At 39.0% G+C, this 13401-nt stretch overlaps 5 protein-coding genes across 5 annotated transcripts; 4 read left to right on the forward strand and 1 right to left on the reverse strand.

Moving 5' to 3' along the window:
- Positions 1-1178: 1178 nt before the first annotated feature.
- Positions 1179-1902, reverse strand: BDF20DRAFT_820502 (Stc1 domain-containing protein; the record flags this gene model as incomplete). The annotated part of the gene is made up of 4 exons (XM_053077549.1): positions 1179-1295; positions 1373-1497; positions 1594-1648; positions 1786-1902. 4 exons carry the CDS (start codon positions 1900-1902, stop codon positions 1179-1181), a joined length of 414 nt encoding a protein of 137 aa, XP_052935705.1.
- Positions 1903-2631: 729 nt separating this feature from the next.
- Positions 2632-5104, forward strand: BDF20DRAFT_566505 (uncharacterized protein). Its single transcript, XM_053075762.1, has 6 exons — positions 2632-2744; positions 2825-2893; positions 3008-3103; positions 3230-3243; positions 3351-4291; positions 4369-5104. The coding sequence occupies exons 1-6, from the start codon at positions 2674-2676 to the stop codon at positions 4618-4620; spliced, it is 1443 nt and encodes a 480-aa protein (XP_052935706.1). The 5' UTR covers positions 2632-2673; the 3' UTR covers positions 4621-5104.
- BDF20DRAFT_566434 (Metalloenzyme, LuxS/M16 peptidase-like protein) lies at positions 4660-6916 on the forward strand. The gene is made up of 4 exons (XM_053075761.1): positions 4660-5384; positions 5564-5685; positions 5835-6633; positions 6733-6916. The coding sequence occupies exons 1-4, from the start codon at positions 5148-5150 to the stop codon at positions 6832-6834; spliced, it is 1260 nt and encodes a 419-aa protein (XP_052935707.1). The 5' UTR covers positions 4660-5147; the 3' UTR covers positions 6835-6916.
- Positions 6917-7795: 879 nt separating this feature from the next.
- Positions 7796-9707, forward strand: BDF20DRAFT_836230 (cytidylyltransferase family-domain-containing protein; the record flags this gene model as incomplete). Its single annotated transcript, XM_053078936.1, has 7 exons — positions 7796-8127; positions 8256-8395; positions 8497-8795; positions 8863-8910; positions 9000-9110; positions 9192-9431; positions 9498-9707. 7 exons carry the CDS (start codon positions 7796-7798, stop codon positions 9705-9707), a joined length of 1380 nt encoding a protein of 459 aa, XP_052935708.1.
- Positions 9708-10321: 614 nt separating this feature from the next.
- BDF20DRAFT_566428 (40S ribosomal protein S3) lies at positions 10322-12124 on the forward strand. The gene is made up of 5 exons (XM_053075760.1): positions 10322-10696; positions 10927-10929; positions 11023-11129; positions 11359-11568; positions 11681-12124. The coding sequence occupies exons 1-5, from the start codon at positions 10667-10669 to the stop codon at positions 12057-12059; spliced, it is 729 nt and encodes a 242-aa protein (XP_052935709.1). The 5' UTR covers positions 10322-10666; the 3' UTR covers positions 12060-12124.
- Positions 12125-13401: the final 1277 nt, after the last annotated feature.

Raw genomic sequence — 13401 nt, forward strand, 5'->3', positions numbered from 1 at the left:
ATCTCACTACGTCACTTTATTGCATCTCTACTTCTTTCCGCTTCAATCAAAAAGTATCAAATTGTTTAAAACACACTGATTTTTCTAAAATGTAAACCAAATCCTAACCCGCACCACGGATGACATAAGCAAGTCATGAGCAATTCTCAAAAATTACACCCATTGCTTTTTACTCCTCTTTGCCCTTGACTTGGGAAAAGTAACCCTCATGCTAATGCCGGCCGCTCTTCCAATTTAACCTTTTTTTTTCGACTTTATTCTTATACCGGGTTGAGCATTTTGAGCACGAACAAAACTGAACAATCATACATGCTGAGATAAGGTCTTCCATACACAGGCTGCTTACCCTCTTATGGATGAAATAGCCCACACATTTATCGATGAAAACTGTCTTGCTATGGGGGCAAAGAAAAGACATATCTCGTCATGTTATAACAAGTGTCCATCGAGCGCTCAGAAACACCATGGAATGCGGTTGGGCTGCCTTTAACATTTTACACGATCCGCTTGGCGCCAAAAACGTAAACTCATTTGTTTCAAGTTGGTATTTATTTTGTCCCAAAAAGACCTGAAATTGATCTGAAAAGTCCTGAGCGCATCTTTTGTATTAATGCCATTTTAAACTGCTAAAAATAAAGTTTTATTGGTCTTTGTTTGTGCCATAAGAAACATGTTATGATGAAATCCAATCCTATCTTAGTGATCTGACTATAAAAACTTCTGTGGAAAAAACATCTGCCCGATGTCTCTTTCTTTTTTTAGTCTGTTCTCTGCGAATTTTGATTTGACGAAAAATCGATAGGCTAATGAATTAAAACACTTTTATGTAGAACGACCCAGTCAACCTTCTGCGATGCATCATTTTCATGCAGCGTGCGTATAGAGAACAATGCCAAAGATGGCAAAAACAACAAACATAAGGGGCCCCGAATTTCTATGCAGTCATACGGAATAGTATTTTTCCCAATAAAGAAAAAAAAAAAAAAAACCAAAAAAACACTCGTCCTCATATATTCATAGTGGCCTAAAGTAAAACTCTGCGTTGTGTGTGTGTTATTGTGTGTGTATGAGGGGTTGGGGATCATAATGATAGGGTTGCTATTTTAAATGATAATACTACTTTCCCTGATAAATAATACAAAAGGTTTCAAGAGAAAGAAAAAACCTGTGAAAGAACTCTAGTAATCATCATCGTCATCGTCGTCACTGTCAGGTTCAGTAGCCCAAGGATCTTCCTCAGCACGCTTCTTCATACACTTGAGACAACGCGCCTTTTCAGCCTCTCTCCTCTGGTTCTATAGGTTGTTGGGTTTGTACAAAATCAGTGAAAGAATCATTTACTTGTCAACCCTCCTTCCTTCTTTTTGTTTACCTTGGCAAATTGATCAAGAGGCTTTGTTATACCACAAAGCATACACTTTAAAGAAGTGTTGGAACCAGCAGTGCATTTCTTGCAACTAATATTCTTCTTGCTAGGATCAACCCAGGGCGCAAACTCTATTTTTTTCCGCCAAAATTATACTTTGCTATTAGCACTTGGAAGGGCGAGGCCGTTGCCTATCTCTCTTATGATCTGCTTCCATTTGATCTTACCATTGGGAAGAACTTTATTGAGTTGAGACTTTGAAAAAGCATCCAGAGGCTTTTCCTATAAATAAACAATTTTTGATCCATCCGCCAAGAGAGGACAGAGTAGGGGATAAAAAATCAAATGAAGAGAGTGTATAGGATATGAGTGCTTCTATTTCTTACTATGTTTTACATAGTCATCCATTCACCACTTACTTGCTGACAGAAAACACATTTTAAGGTCTGATATTGCTGCGGCTGTTTTGCTATAGATCGGAATAGAATCACACAGAATGGGGGAACAATAACGCATGCATGAGGGCTCCTGATCATTGGAAGTGTTGTCATCAATCAACAGCAACCGTTTCTTTTTCATCAGAGACAAAACTTACAATTAGCATTCGCAGCACTGCCACTATTATTGTATCTCTTGGTAAAGTTATTGTAATTGTAAGCTGACATGGTCCCTCTATTTTCAATTGTCGTTTTTGTAAAAAAGTGTTTGTGGTAGAGCTCAAAAGAAGGGAAGGACCTGACTTGTAAAAACGTTTAAACTAAATAAATTTAGGAACGCGAACGCGGGCTTTTAGAAGGAGCTGGAAGAGAAGTCTTTGCAAAATGAAAAATAGGCTCGTTTTTAGGAGTTGCTCCCCAAGATACAGTCTGTGTTGACAGCAGAAATAGAGTCACATGTAAAATGGATGATAGTGTTGGTTCCATTGCTCTATAGAACAATAAAAAGCACGAATGGAAATATTCCCTCTTTTTTACCTATTGACACTCCACTAAGAAAGGCTAAGCACGAAGCCTACTTGGAAAGAATATCAAAAACTAACCTTTTCTCTTTACTATTTACGCCATTCTGCCTCTGTGAATGGATTGCATCGAGGGTGAGATGGAAACCGTCTTGCCATTTTTGGCTCGTACATGTAGAATCAAATGTAAAGAGTGCCTGAAAATTTGATTTGCCCGCGAATGGTTGTGCGCGAATCAGCAAAACTCAGCTTTTATTAAGGCTAAAATAAATTAATATTACTTGGACAAAAAGGGGAAACTCTCAACTCTTTACTTTTTCTTCTTTCTTTTCGCACTCTTCGCAGTACTATGTGTGATCTTACAGACCCTCGCATTGTAGAAACGTATACGGCGATTGTTGAAGGCAGTCCTGTCAATTGGTGAGCTCATCGATGTTCTTTGCTTTATTCCTTGTTTTACCCGTACAGTACTAACCTACGCGGTCTTTTTCTTTTTCAAGGCTTATTCTCGGATACAATGATACAAGAGATGTTATCTCTCTCTACTCAAGAGGCTCAGAAGGGCTAAGGTAATTTAAACCCTCTCTGAACAGGGACAAAGCAAAAACAAGCAAAAAAAAACAAACCATGAACACGAAAGCTGAGAATAAAATTCCTTGGATTGGATGCTTGCATCCCAATAGTGAATTTCGCAATCATTTGACAGACGAGGTATTGTATGGGTTTGTAAGGATCGAACATAAGTGTATCTTGATTACTTGGATACCACAACAAGTCAGGTAAAAAGATCGGGGTGGGGGAGGGGGACAGGGGAAAAAAAAAAGGAATGTTTAAAAAGTGGACAGCAAAAACTGATGGTGTTTCTTGTTGATCTATTATGTCGAAAAACACTTTACTTGATGCAGTGGAGTGAGAAGAGGTAACAAAATGAGATCTCTACGCTCTCCCTCATTTTTTTTTTGTTGCGCGCGCCGTTATTAATAAACATTTGATTCTTTTTGCCCCCCGAAAAATAACAAAATGAAGCAAGAGCCTTGGTACATAGTCGATCCGTAGCCACTTTCCTTAAACACCATCATACTCAAATAACAGCTTCTACTTTGGAAGACTTGAATGAAGTCTCTTTGCAAACACGGTTAAAATTAGATAGTAGCGTGAACGACCTTGGTGTTGGACATACTCATCCTGTTACTGTTGAGCCGTCACGACAACGACAGCATGCTGTGGTCCACAATAGCAGTCATGCTTCTTCATCACCTAGGAGTCCTACCCGTTCAGCACCCGTCGAAGAATTCGTAGATACACATGAGCAATTGAGCGCACCACAGACATCACAGCAAACCCTATCGCAGGATGACGATACCAATCCTCCTGTTCCTCCACCACGGAAGGTCATGACACCACTGGTATCGCCCTCCACTTCGCCACCACCGGTTCCTCCACCATCGACTACAGAAGATCCTGCTGCTGCTGCTGCTGCTGCCATTGGTATCGATACTTTAGATAGTGCTGAGGTAGATCCATATGCTCCTGCTGCTAACTACAAAGACCATGGCACGATTGAAATTGAACAACAACAACAACAACAACAACAACAACGAGAAAGGGAAGCTCAAGAAGAGCAAGAAAGACAATTGCTAATCCAACAAGAAGCTGAAAAGGAAAGAGAGAGACAACGTATTCTTGCGGAAGAAGAGGAGGCAGAAGCGCAACGTTTAGAACTGGAAAGAAAAGCCCGTGAAGAAGCAGAAAAAGCAGCAGCAGCAGCAGCAGCAGCAGCAGCAGAAAAGGCAGCAGCAGAGGCAGCAGCAGCGGCAGAAAAGGCGCGATTCATAGAAGAACAAAAAGCTGAGCAACAGCGCTTAGCTGATGAGAAGAAGCTCATTCGACAAAAGTTGTTAGAAGCGGAAAAGAAAAAAGAATTGGTCCTAAGCGGTTATGTATCTGTCCAAACACAAAAAAGTCCTGTAAGTAAAAAGCTTCTTACAATACATCTTTTGGGGAACCCCATGTCTAACCCATCTCTACTTACTACCATGGCTAGTTTTGGAGCCGTAGATACTTCACGATCCAAGATAAAACCTTGTCGTTTTATAGAGATGAAATGTCCTTGCGTCCAATCATTCAAGTGGACTTGAGGAACCTGACTCGTTTTAGTAATGTGAATGTCGATATTGAGCCCTTTATCCCCAATGCCTTTGTTCTAGAAACACCACAAAATGGAGCCTATCAATTGTTTGCTGATAATAAGAGGGATATGGAAATTATCGTTACTGCATTACAAACGGTGATCTAAAACAGCTTTTTTCGGACGCCATCTTTTCTTTTTCTCGTATTTTCCTCCATAGTCATACACTTTCTAAACAGTCTCCTGTTGACATATATCTATTGACATAATAACACAGTACTTACTATTCCTTCATCAATACCCCTATTGGGGAGTTGCAGAATTCGTCATTGTCCCTTGTGTGGAAGTGTCTTCCTTATATTTCAATCTCCGCTGAGTTACAGAGCGGACACGATCCACTCTAATGGCGCCCCACTTTTCTGCAACAAAAAAAACTAAATGATGACGTACAATTAAAAATTGGTTACTGAATTTTCAGCAAAGAAATATAGAAAAGGGGGGGATCGAGAAAAAAAAGGAAACATAAAAAGGCGGTCAACGAACAAAAAAGAAGTTCCGACAAACAGACAAAGGCAGCAGGCCCTTACCTTTATATAAAATTGTTATTTATTTTCTTCCCCGCACTAATACCAATAGAACAAGCCTAACCCCCCAACTCTCTTTTTTGAAAGAAAACTTAATCTCTCATTTCAACCATGTTGGCAGCCACTACTCGTAAAGTTCTTATCAGCACAGCTTCTAAAGCAACCTATGCTACCGCCGCTGCCGCCAATGCTGTTAAGGTCGCTACAACTTCGAATGGCCTGAAAATCGCTTCAAGCGAGGAGTCTGGACCTACTGCTTCTTTAGCTGTTGTCATCAACGGTGGCGCTAGAGCACAAAACGGAAGCAATGCCGGCGTCGCTCACTATTTAAAAAATTATGGTTTCAAGGTAACGTTTTTTTAAGAAAAATATGTCTCAGTAAGCAACAACTGTTGTGGATACGAGGTACACGAACTCTACTGCTTTACTGTGCACTATTTCCATATCCTCACAACTGACAGCCTATGCACAGCAGAAAAGAATCATTCATATCCATATGCTTTTCTCTCTATGTTTTCATCATATAGAATAATGCCAATCGTACTGCTTTCCGTGTCACTCGTGAAGCAGAACTTGCTGGTGGCGTTTTATCTTCCGCTCTCTCTCGTGAAGCACTTGTATATTCTGCAGAATTTTTGAAGGAAGATATGTAAGTTCTAATCCTGGAGAAAAAGAGTGGGACAACATAGAGGATACAATAGTTGAAAATAGAAGGAGGAGCAAACATACATTTTAGAACAAAAAAGAACGAGCATACTAAGAGAAAAAGCGATTTTCCCAATTCTCTAAACTGTTTAGTGATCTCTTTGCCGAACTTTTAAGCGATGTTGTGTCAGTACAAAAATTCCAAGAGCATGAATTCCTTGACGTCAAACACCAGACCGTCAGCGAATCTGTCACCGCCTCTCACAACTCTGAAATCAGTGCTATTGAAGCTGCTCATCATGTGGCTTTCCGTCAGGGTCTTGGTCACTCAGTCTTTGCCAAACCAACGGCTCGTATCAGCAATGCCACTGTCAAAGCTTTTGCTCAAGAACTCTTCACACAAAACAACATTGCCCTTGTTGGCACCAATGTCGATCAGGCTACACTTGAAAAGTTGGCCGAAACTCACTTCAGCAAAGTCCCCTCTTCTGGCAGCAAACTCCAATTCGCCTCCTCCAAATATTTTGGTGGAGAAGCTCGCATTGAATCGGGCGCTCAGAACGGCGAATTCGTGATTGCTTTTGAAGGTGCTGCTGCTGACTCAAAGGAATATGCTGCCCTTCAAATTCTTCATTATGCTCTTGGCGGCCAATCCATTGTCAAATATGGTCCAGTTACTGGCCTTCTGGGTCAAGCCGCCACAAAATTGGCGGGAGGTTCTCAACTAAAATCTTTCAACTACGGATATTCCGATGCCGGTTTGTTTGGTGTTCAAGTCTCTGCTCCTGTTGCTGAATCCAACCATGCTATTTCTGCCGCTGCCGAACAATTAAAATCAATCGCTAAGGGTCTTTCTTCAGAAGATTTCAATAGAGGTGTTGCTTTGGCCAAGTTTGCTGCTGCTGCACGCTTCGATACTCGTCTTGATCGTCTTGAAGCCTATGGTGCTCAGGTAGAGTAGAATGCCCCCCTGTGTATTCGAGCAATACCAATGGCTTTGTTCCTTCATCTTTTACCCATGTCTCACCTCCCGCTTTTTTCTTTTTACTAGGCCCTTCAAACTGGTAAGCTTACAACTGCCACAGAAGCCATTTCTCATCTTGAAGGTGTTTCCACTTCTGATGTTGCAAAGGTAAATCTAATAGTGAACTGAAATATATATATATATATATCTGTGTGTGTGTGTGCGTGTGTGTAAAAACGTGTAAACTTTGGGAATCATCCTTGAACTAAACAATTGCTTTACTTAGATCGCAGAAAAATTATTGAAGAGCAAACCTACCGTTGTCGCCTTGGGTGATATCAACAACTTACCTTACGCTGATGCTGTTTCCTTATAATTTTAGAAAAAGAAAGACTGCAAAAGAATTCCATATCTTTTGCAGTTGAAAAAAGAAAAAAAAGAAGAGAGGATATAGTTATTTATAAATAGTATTAATACAGACCATTCATATTAAAAAAATTGAATAATCTAAACCATGATGAACACCCCTTCTTTCTAGATTCATGAATGGTTTCATAGTATAGGTTTTTCTGATGCATGGATAAGTTTCGTATAATACATGTTTGCTGTAAACTATGCAGTCCTAGGCTGTTCAGTTGTAAAGTGAAAGAACCATTGCATTCTTGGATGTTACTGTTTTAGCAGGTATAGAGTTTCAATTATACCCTGAATGCCATTTACGCGATTTTTTTTAATTTTTTGTTCTGTCAAGGTATATGTATTCGTGTTCTTCATATGAAAGCTAATTGTAACTTCAGAACAGCGCTGCAATCTTGTTCAACGTGAGGCTTCCCCATCTTGAGCAACAATCAAATCATTGTGTTAGATAACTATTTTAACTGGATCTAAATACCAATACCAAACCATCTTTCAAAAATACCAGCTATAAATCCCAGAAAATAGCAGCTTTATATGTTAGCGTTATACAGACTCTACTAACTGCAACCCATCCATGACAGCATTCATATGACTACCCCCCAAATAGCAAAAAAAAAAGGGATTCACGAGATTTTCTACTTTATTTTTCTGTAAAAGAAATTGAAAGTTTATATTTCTTCTTCCCCACAAATATTTATATGCAATCGAGCCAAAATTTTTACTGACGAAAATAATGATGACGAAAAGAATATCTTCTATGAATGATAGTAATCGTAGTACGGATACAACCTCAGTAGTAGTATCGTCGCCATTACCAACAGAAGCAGTAGAAAAAGTGACGTTATTAGCTGATGAATCAAGTCAAAAGAAATGGAAGAATTGGTGGCTAAGAACGACGACTACCTTTATGATGATCGGTGCCTTTTTCGCAATCCTGGCTTCAGGACATATTTGGGTTATTTTGATGGTGATCGCTATCTCCACAAGTGTTTATAACGAAGTACTTCAAATTGCTCAGGTGCCTGCAAAAGACAGTAGTTTCAAGTGGTTTAAAACAATGAGCTGGTGAGTTGTTTGTCGCACCCTCTCCCCTTCTTTTGAAAAGAAAAAAAAAAAAAAGTTGGATGTATATATTTATTATACAGACACACTGGTTATTTGAACACTTTCACTTACACCTTTCCCTACATCAGGTATTTTTTAGTAACGACTGCTTACTTTTTGTACGGTGAATCCATCATCTATTACTTCCAACATGTAGTACTCGTGGATCGAGTTTTATTACCGTTTGCAACACACCATCGATTTATCAGCTTTGTCCTCTATGTTATTGGTAAAGTGGATAGGGTTCTTTAAAATGTGGCCAAAATGGCGGGGATGATAGACCATTTTCCATGGAATCCAGAAGCTTACTTATTTGCATTCTGCTCTTAGGATTTGTCTTCTTTGTGATGAATCTGCAAACGGGACAGTACAAACGACAATTCCGTCAATTTGGGTGGATGCATATGGCCCTCTTATTGATTGTTTTCCAAAGCCACTTCATCGTCAACAATATTCTCGAAGGCTTGATCTGGTTTTTCTTACCAGCCTCCTTGGTGATTTGCAACGATATATTTGCTTACGTGTGTGGATTTTTTTGGGGCAAGCATCAGTTGATTCAACTAAGCCCCAAGAAAACAATTGAAGGATTTGTAGGCGCATGGTTCTGTACCTTGATTTTTGGCTTTTTGGTAATACCATTTGAAGTCCGTGCATTGCGTGCATATCTAATTTTCTTTTTTTACAACATTACAATAGTGGTCAACGCTTTTAATGAGATTTAACTATCTGATATGTCCCGTTAAGGTATGTTCTCAATGAGGCATACAGTATAGAAAGATGGAGAAGTCATTTACTTTTTTTTTTCCTAAAAAAATGCATTTAAACTTTGCTAGGATTTATCCATGTCTGCTTGGTCTAATACTGAATGTAATCCAATCAACCCCGTATTTACAGCCATTCCATTCAACTTACCAACATTTTTAACGGCATTATTGAAAACTGCAGTAAGTTGAGTTAACTGAGTTCAATCTTCTTTTTCCCCACCGATTTCTGCTAAATACAAATATTCATATTGGTTATAAAAGTTTAACAGGAACGTAACAAAGATTTGGATTGCACCCATTCAACTGCATTCTATTGCAATGGCCTGTTTCGCATCATTAATAGCGCCATTTGGAGGTTTCTTTGCTAGCGGGGTGAAGCGCGCATTCAATGTAAAGGATTTTGGGCAAAGTATACCAGGACACGGAGGAATGACAGATAGAATGGACTGCCAATTTCTGATGGGATTCTTTTCCTATATCTATTACCAAAGCTTTATAAAGGTAACAATAGATTTTGTCACTTGATACATATAAAGATCGTTAAATAACACTGTTACCATTACACAGACGTATAATTTGAGCATAGGAAGTATCCTCGCTGCTGTCATCAATAATCTTACATTAGGTGAGCAATTGGAACTATCAGAACGTATCTTAACTTATCTAGTCAATCAAGGACTGGTCGATGCTGGTGTTCTTCATAAATGTGGTCCAAGCGCATTGACTACAGCTGGTCTCCAAATCTTGAATAACTACGCAAATAACACATTACACTAGCAAAAAAGCGCTCTTCTCCCCCAATTATAACAGCTGCTTTTCCTTACATTCACTAACTTCAATATCAATTTTTTTATTGATAATTGTATTGTACTATGATGAAACACCAAAATGACTGAATTCTCAGTTGAGAATTTTCTTGTAGAACTTACAAACTGTTTTTATAGCAGTCTTAAAATTGAACTATGTTATACATAACCTCCACTCAATATTGTATTCAATAAACAATAATCTAAGAGTTCTTGTAACCTCCAGTTCGATATATTGTGGTGTAGGTCTTCAGAAGAGTTTGTATTCATATGCAAAAAGGCATTGTTGCTCGCTCTTTGTGAGCCTTACTTACGAATGTATGAACTAAAGCTCTATTACTTTAAATAAGAATGTATGTCATCCCATGGGAAAGACAATTGCACTACTCTCTGCTTGATTATCACATATGAGGTAGACTGACCATTGCCATAATGATCAATTTATGTTTAAAGGATGGAACGTATGGGGAATACTGACTACGCCAGGCATAGTAGGTTTTGTAGGTTTCTCTAAGAATACTAATAGTGCAAACCACGGTTTGGCTTCAGTCGTCCGGTCGTCGATAACAACTTCTATTCTCGGTGATGTAGTCTATAGAGGCAATATTTCTATGACTTGGATTAATATGTTCCTTTACAAACAGGACATTCAAGGGAGTCGTAGGGTTTGTGCTTCCGTTCTTTCTTGATCACTATATCAAATCAACGTCCCGGGTCGCACAATTAAATTCGTAAGTATAAAGTGTCCAAATGATGGTCGCTTAGCATGCAGTCGAAAAGCGGCCCTTAAATTACAAATTCGTGCCGGGTACGCTCAAAGAAATGCCGGGTGCTTTGAAAAAAAAAACCAGGCGTTTTGTGGTAGCTGGCAGTAGGTATATCAAAAGTAGTAAAAGATGCATAAGTTGAATCCTCCTCTTTCCGTATATCATGGCTGCCCAAATTTCCAAGAAGAGAAAAGTATGTTGAATGGAATTGATGATTGAATTGTGGAAATATAGTGTTTGATGATTGATGGATGAGAGAGAGGATCGGATAATAACGAAAAGATGAATAGCGGTCGTTGTCAATGAATAGCAATTGTGGGACGATGATTGGGGATTGGGCCGAAAATCACATTATGCAGTGTTATACTCATCTCACTTTTTTTTTTCTTGCTCCTTGCTCCTTGTTCTCTCTTGCTTTTTTAGTTCGTAAGTTCAAACAGCCATTACAATCGCATTCACAGCACTACAATCATTGTCACACCTATTGATCGATAAAAAATGGATTTATTCACTAATTAGGTCGCTGACGGTGTTTTCTACGCTGAACTCAACGAGTTTTTCACTCGTGAACTCGCCGAAGATGGTTATGCCGGTGTTGAAGTCCGTGTCACCCCTGCCCGTACTGAGTAAGTTCTTCACCATTCAATTTTTTTTCATAGTTAAAAAGGGAATGTGATTAAGTTGAATTGGTAATCGCTGTCAACAACAGCGTCAACAGTGACACTTGATTGAAAAGAGAAAAACGAATGTGAAAAGTGGAATCCCGGCAATTACATCAGCTATTGTTTTGGCATAGTGAAACAGACGATCATCATGAGATCTAATGAAATTTGTCTCTATTTTGAACGTTTATAGAATCATCATCCGTGCCACTCACACCCAAAATGTTCTTGGTGAAAAGGGTCGTCGTATTCGCGAATTGACCACTCTCGTTCAAAAGCGTTTCAAGTTCCCCGAAGGTGCCGTTGAACTTTATGCCGAACGTGTTCAAAACCGTGGTCTTTGCGCTATTGCTCAATGTGAGTCTGTCAAGTTCAAGCTTCTCAACGGTTTGGCTGTCCGTCGGTAAGCTATTTTCCAACTTTTTTATCGCAATAGATTGGACGATAGATTCATAAAAAGTATATTGGAATTTGTAACTGAAGCAACATCCCGCATTTTTTTCTCATTCTCTTAGTGCCGCTTATGGTGTTATCCGTTTCGTTATGGAATCTGGCGCCAAGGGTTGTGAAGTCGTTGTTTCTGGTAAGGTTCGTGCTGCCCGTGCCAAGGCCATGAAGTTCTCTCAAGGCTTCATGATCCACTCTGGTAACCCTGCTCGTGAATTCATCACAACTGCTGTCCGCCACGTTGATTTGCGTCAAGGTGTTTTGGGTATCAAGGTTAAGATTATGTTGGACAACGATCCTACCGGTCGTAACGGTCCCAAGCAAACTCTTCCTGATATTGTCACCATCTTGGAACCCAAGGATGACACTCCCATCTTGGAACCTTCTGCCCAAGATTTCAGACCCGCTGCTCCTGCTCCCGTTGCTGAACAACCTACTGAAGCTTAAATTACAATCAATTCCCTTTCCTATTGATTTTCAGCAATAAAATTTGTGTATATTTAAGAATTGAAGTACTTATGGTTGAACTTATGCAGCAACCTTCTGTTTTATTTTATCTGATATTTGTTAGTTGTTCAAAAATCGAATCTGTCAGAATTATTCAGACGTCTCTTCCAATTTGGGAAGCTTTAGGCGGCATCAAGCCAGTGAACATGAATCTAAAATGTATCCAAATATTACGGATGATTATCTATCAAAGAGTAGAATTGATACTTGACAGTTGTTTAGGTTGAGTCACACTAAGTCTTCACCACGCAGGACCCATCTTTGTAAAGCGTTTCTATTCATATTGAATTGTGGCTCGTTTTTGAAAATGTAGTCTTTAACATAACCTATAGTAGTCCGCAACATAAGTGTATCGCTACTTTAGCTATGCAGAAGAATTCTGACTATTATAGAATACATCTTGCTTGTAGTAAATTCATGTCTAAAACAAAACGGTTGTGAACAGCTGTTATTTCGATTTGCAGACCCTCAACCTTCATTGTTAGCGTATTAACTGCAGTTTCGGAACTATTGATTTATTCTTAACCGTATAGGTTCCTTACAAAAGTCGGATGTTCACGTACCGAGGTTCCCCTTGATACAGTTTAAACAAAAAAGCTCTCAGGATTATCTTGATACTGTAGCCATCAACGCTGACAGTTGAAAAGAATGGATATTGTTATAATTTCTTGTGGTCGGTGCGGTCTTAATGAAGAAACTTTGATAGAAAGCCATCATAATTGTTGACAGTAAAATAAGTTGTTCGTGTTTTGACTTTTTTATTTGGTGTTTTATGGTTAATAGGTCGACCCAGGGATTCCGTGTCTTAAGTTCATCATTTGCTCCTGCGCCTGATATCTGAGGTATTCCATCCATCGAAGTGTGGGTTTTCAAGGTGCCAATTTGTTCCTCTACGTCCGAGCCTCTCACAACCTTGTTCAGCGTAAATATAACCCTACCGGTCTCCTTCAAAAAGACAGTACATTACTCATTGGTAAAGTTTGTTATTCAAGTGTTGTGGAGCAATTAAATAAGACAATTGATAAAAAATAATGATTATGTTTAATCCTTTTCTTGATTAAAAGTCAAGAAACATAATGACATGGATTATGTATCTTTTAATTAAGGGGAATCAGATGTGAAGGAGTCATATATCTCTTAGTGTACCTCGTGCCTATAACTAAAAAAAATCTTGCGTCAGTAAATCTTGTAGGTTACTAGTGCATTGCCTCAAATGATTTTTCTATGATTTCAAAGTGTAACAAATGGATACTCAAGTGCTGTATGATCAACTCGTGCATGA

The sequence above is a fragment of the Mycotypha africana genome (genome assembly GCF_025528875.1).
Source record: "Mycotypha africana strain NRRL 2978 chromosome Unknown BDF20scaffold_6, whole genome shotgun sequence".
NCBI classification, from domain to species: Eukaryota; Fungi; Mucoromycota; class Mucoromycetes; order Mucorales; family Mycotyphaceae; genus Mycotypha; species Mycotypha africana.

Bases quoted from the DNA above. Each gene is read 5' to 3' on its own strand.
- BDF20DRAFT_566434 (XM_053075761.1), top strand. From the start codon at position 5,148: ATGTTGGCAGCCACTACTCGTAAAGTTCTTATCAGCACAGCTTCTAAA. The intron at 5,385-5,563 runs GTAACGTTTTTT...TTCATCATATAG, and splicing joins TAAAAAATTATGGTTTCAAG to AATAATGCCAATCGTACTGC. The intron at 6,634-6,732 runs GTAGAGTAGAAT...TCTTTTTACTAG, and splicing joins TTGAAGCCTATGGTGCTCAG to GCCCTTCAAACTGGTAAGCT.
- BDF20DRAFT_566505 (XM_053075762.1), top strand. From the start codon at position 2,674: ATGTGTGATCTTACAGACCCTCGCATTGTAGAAACGTATACGGCGATT. The intron at 2,894-3,007 runs GTAATTTAAACC...GCATCCCAATAG, and splicing joins AGAGGCTCAGAAGGGCTAAG to TGAATTTCGCAATCATTTGA. The intron at 4,292-4,368 runs GTAAGTAAAAAG...TACCATGGCTAG, and splicing joins TCCAAACACAAAAAAGTCCT to TTTTGGAGCCGTAGATACTT.
- BDF20DRAFT_566428 (XM_053075760.1), top strand. From the start codon at position 10,667: ATGGCTGCCCAAATTTCCAAGAAGAGAAAA. The intron at 11,130-11,358 runs GTAAGTTCTTCA...GAACGTTTATAG, and splicing joins GTCACCCCTGCCCGTACTGA to AATCATCATCCGTGCCACTC. The intron at 11,569-11,680 runs GTAAGCTATTTT...TCATTCTCTTAG, and splicing joins AACGGTTTGGCTGTCCGTCG to TGCCGCTTATGGTGTTATCC.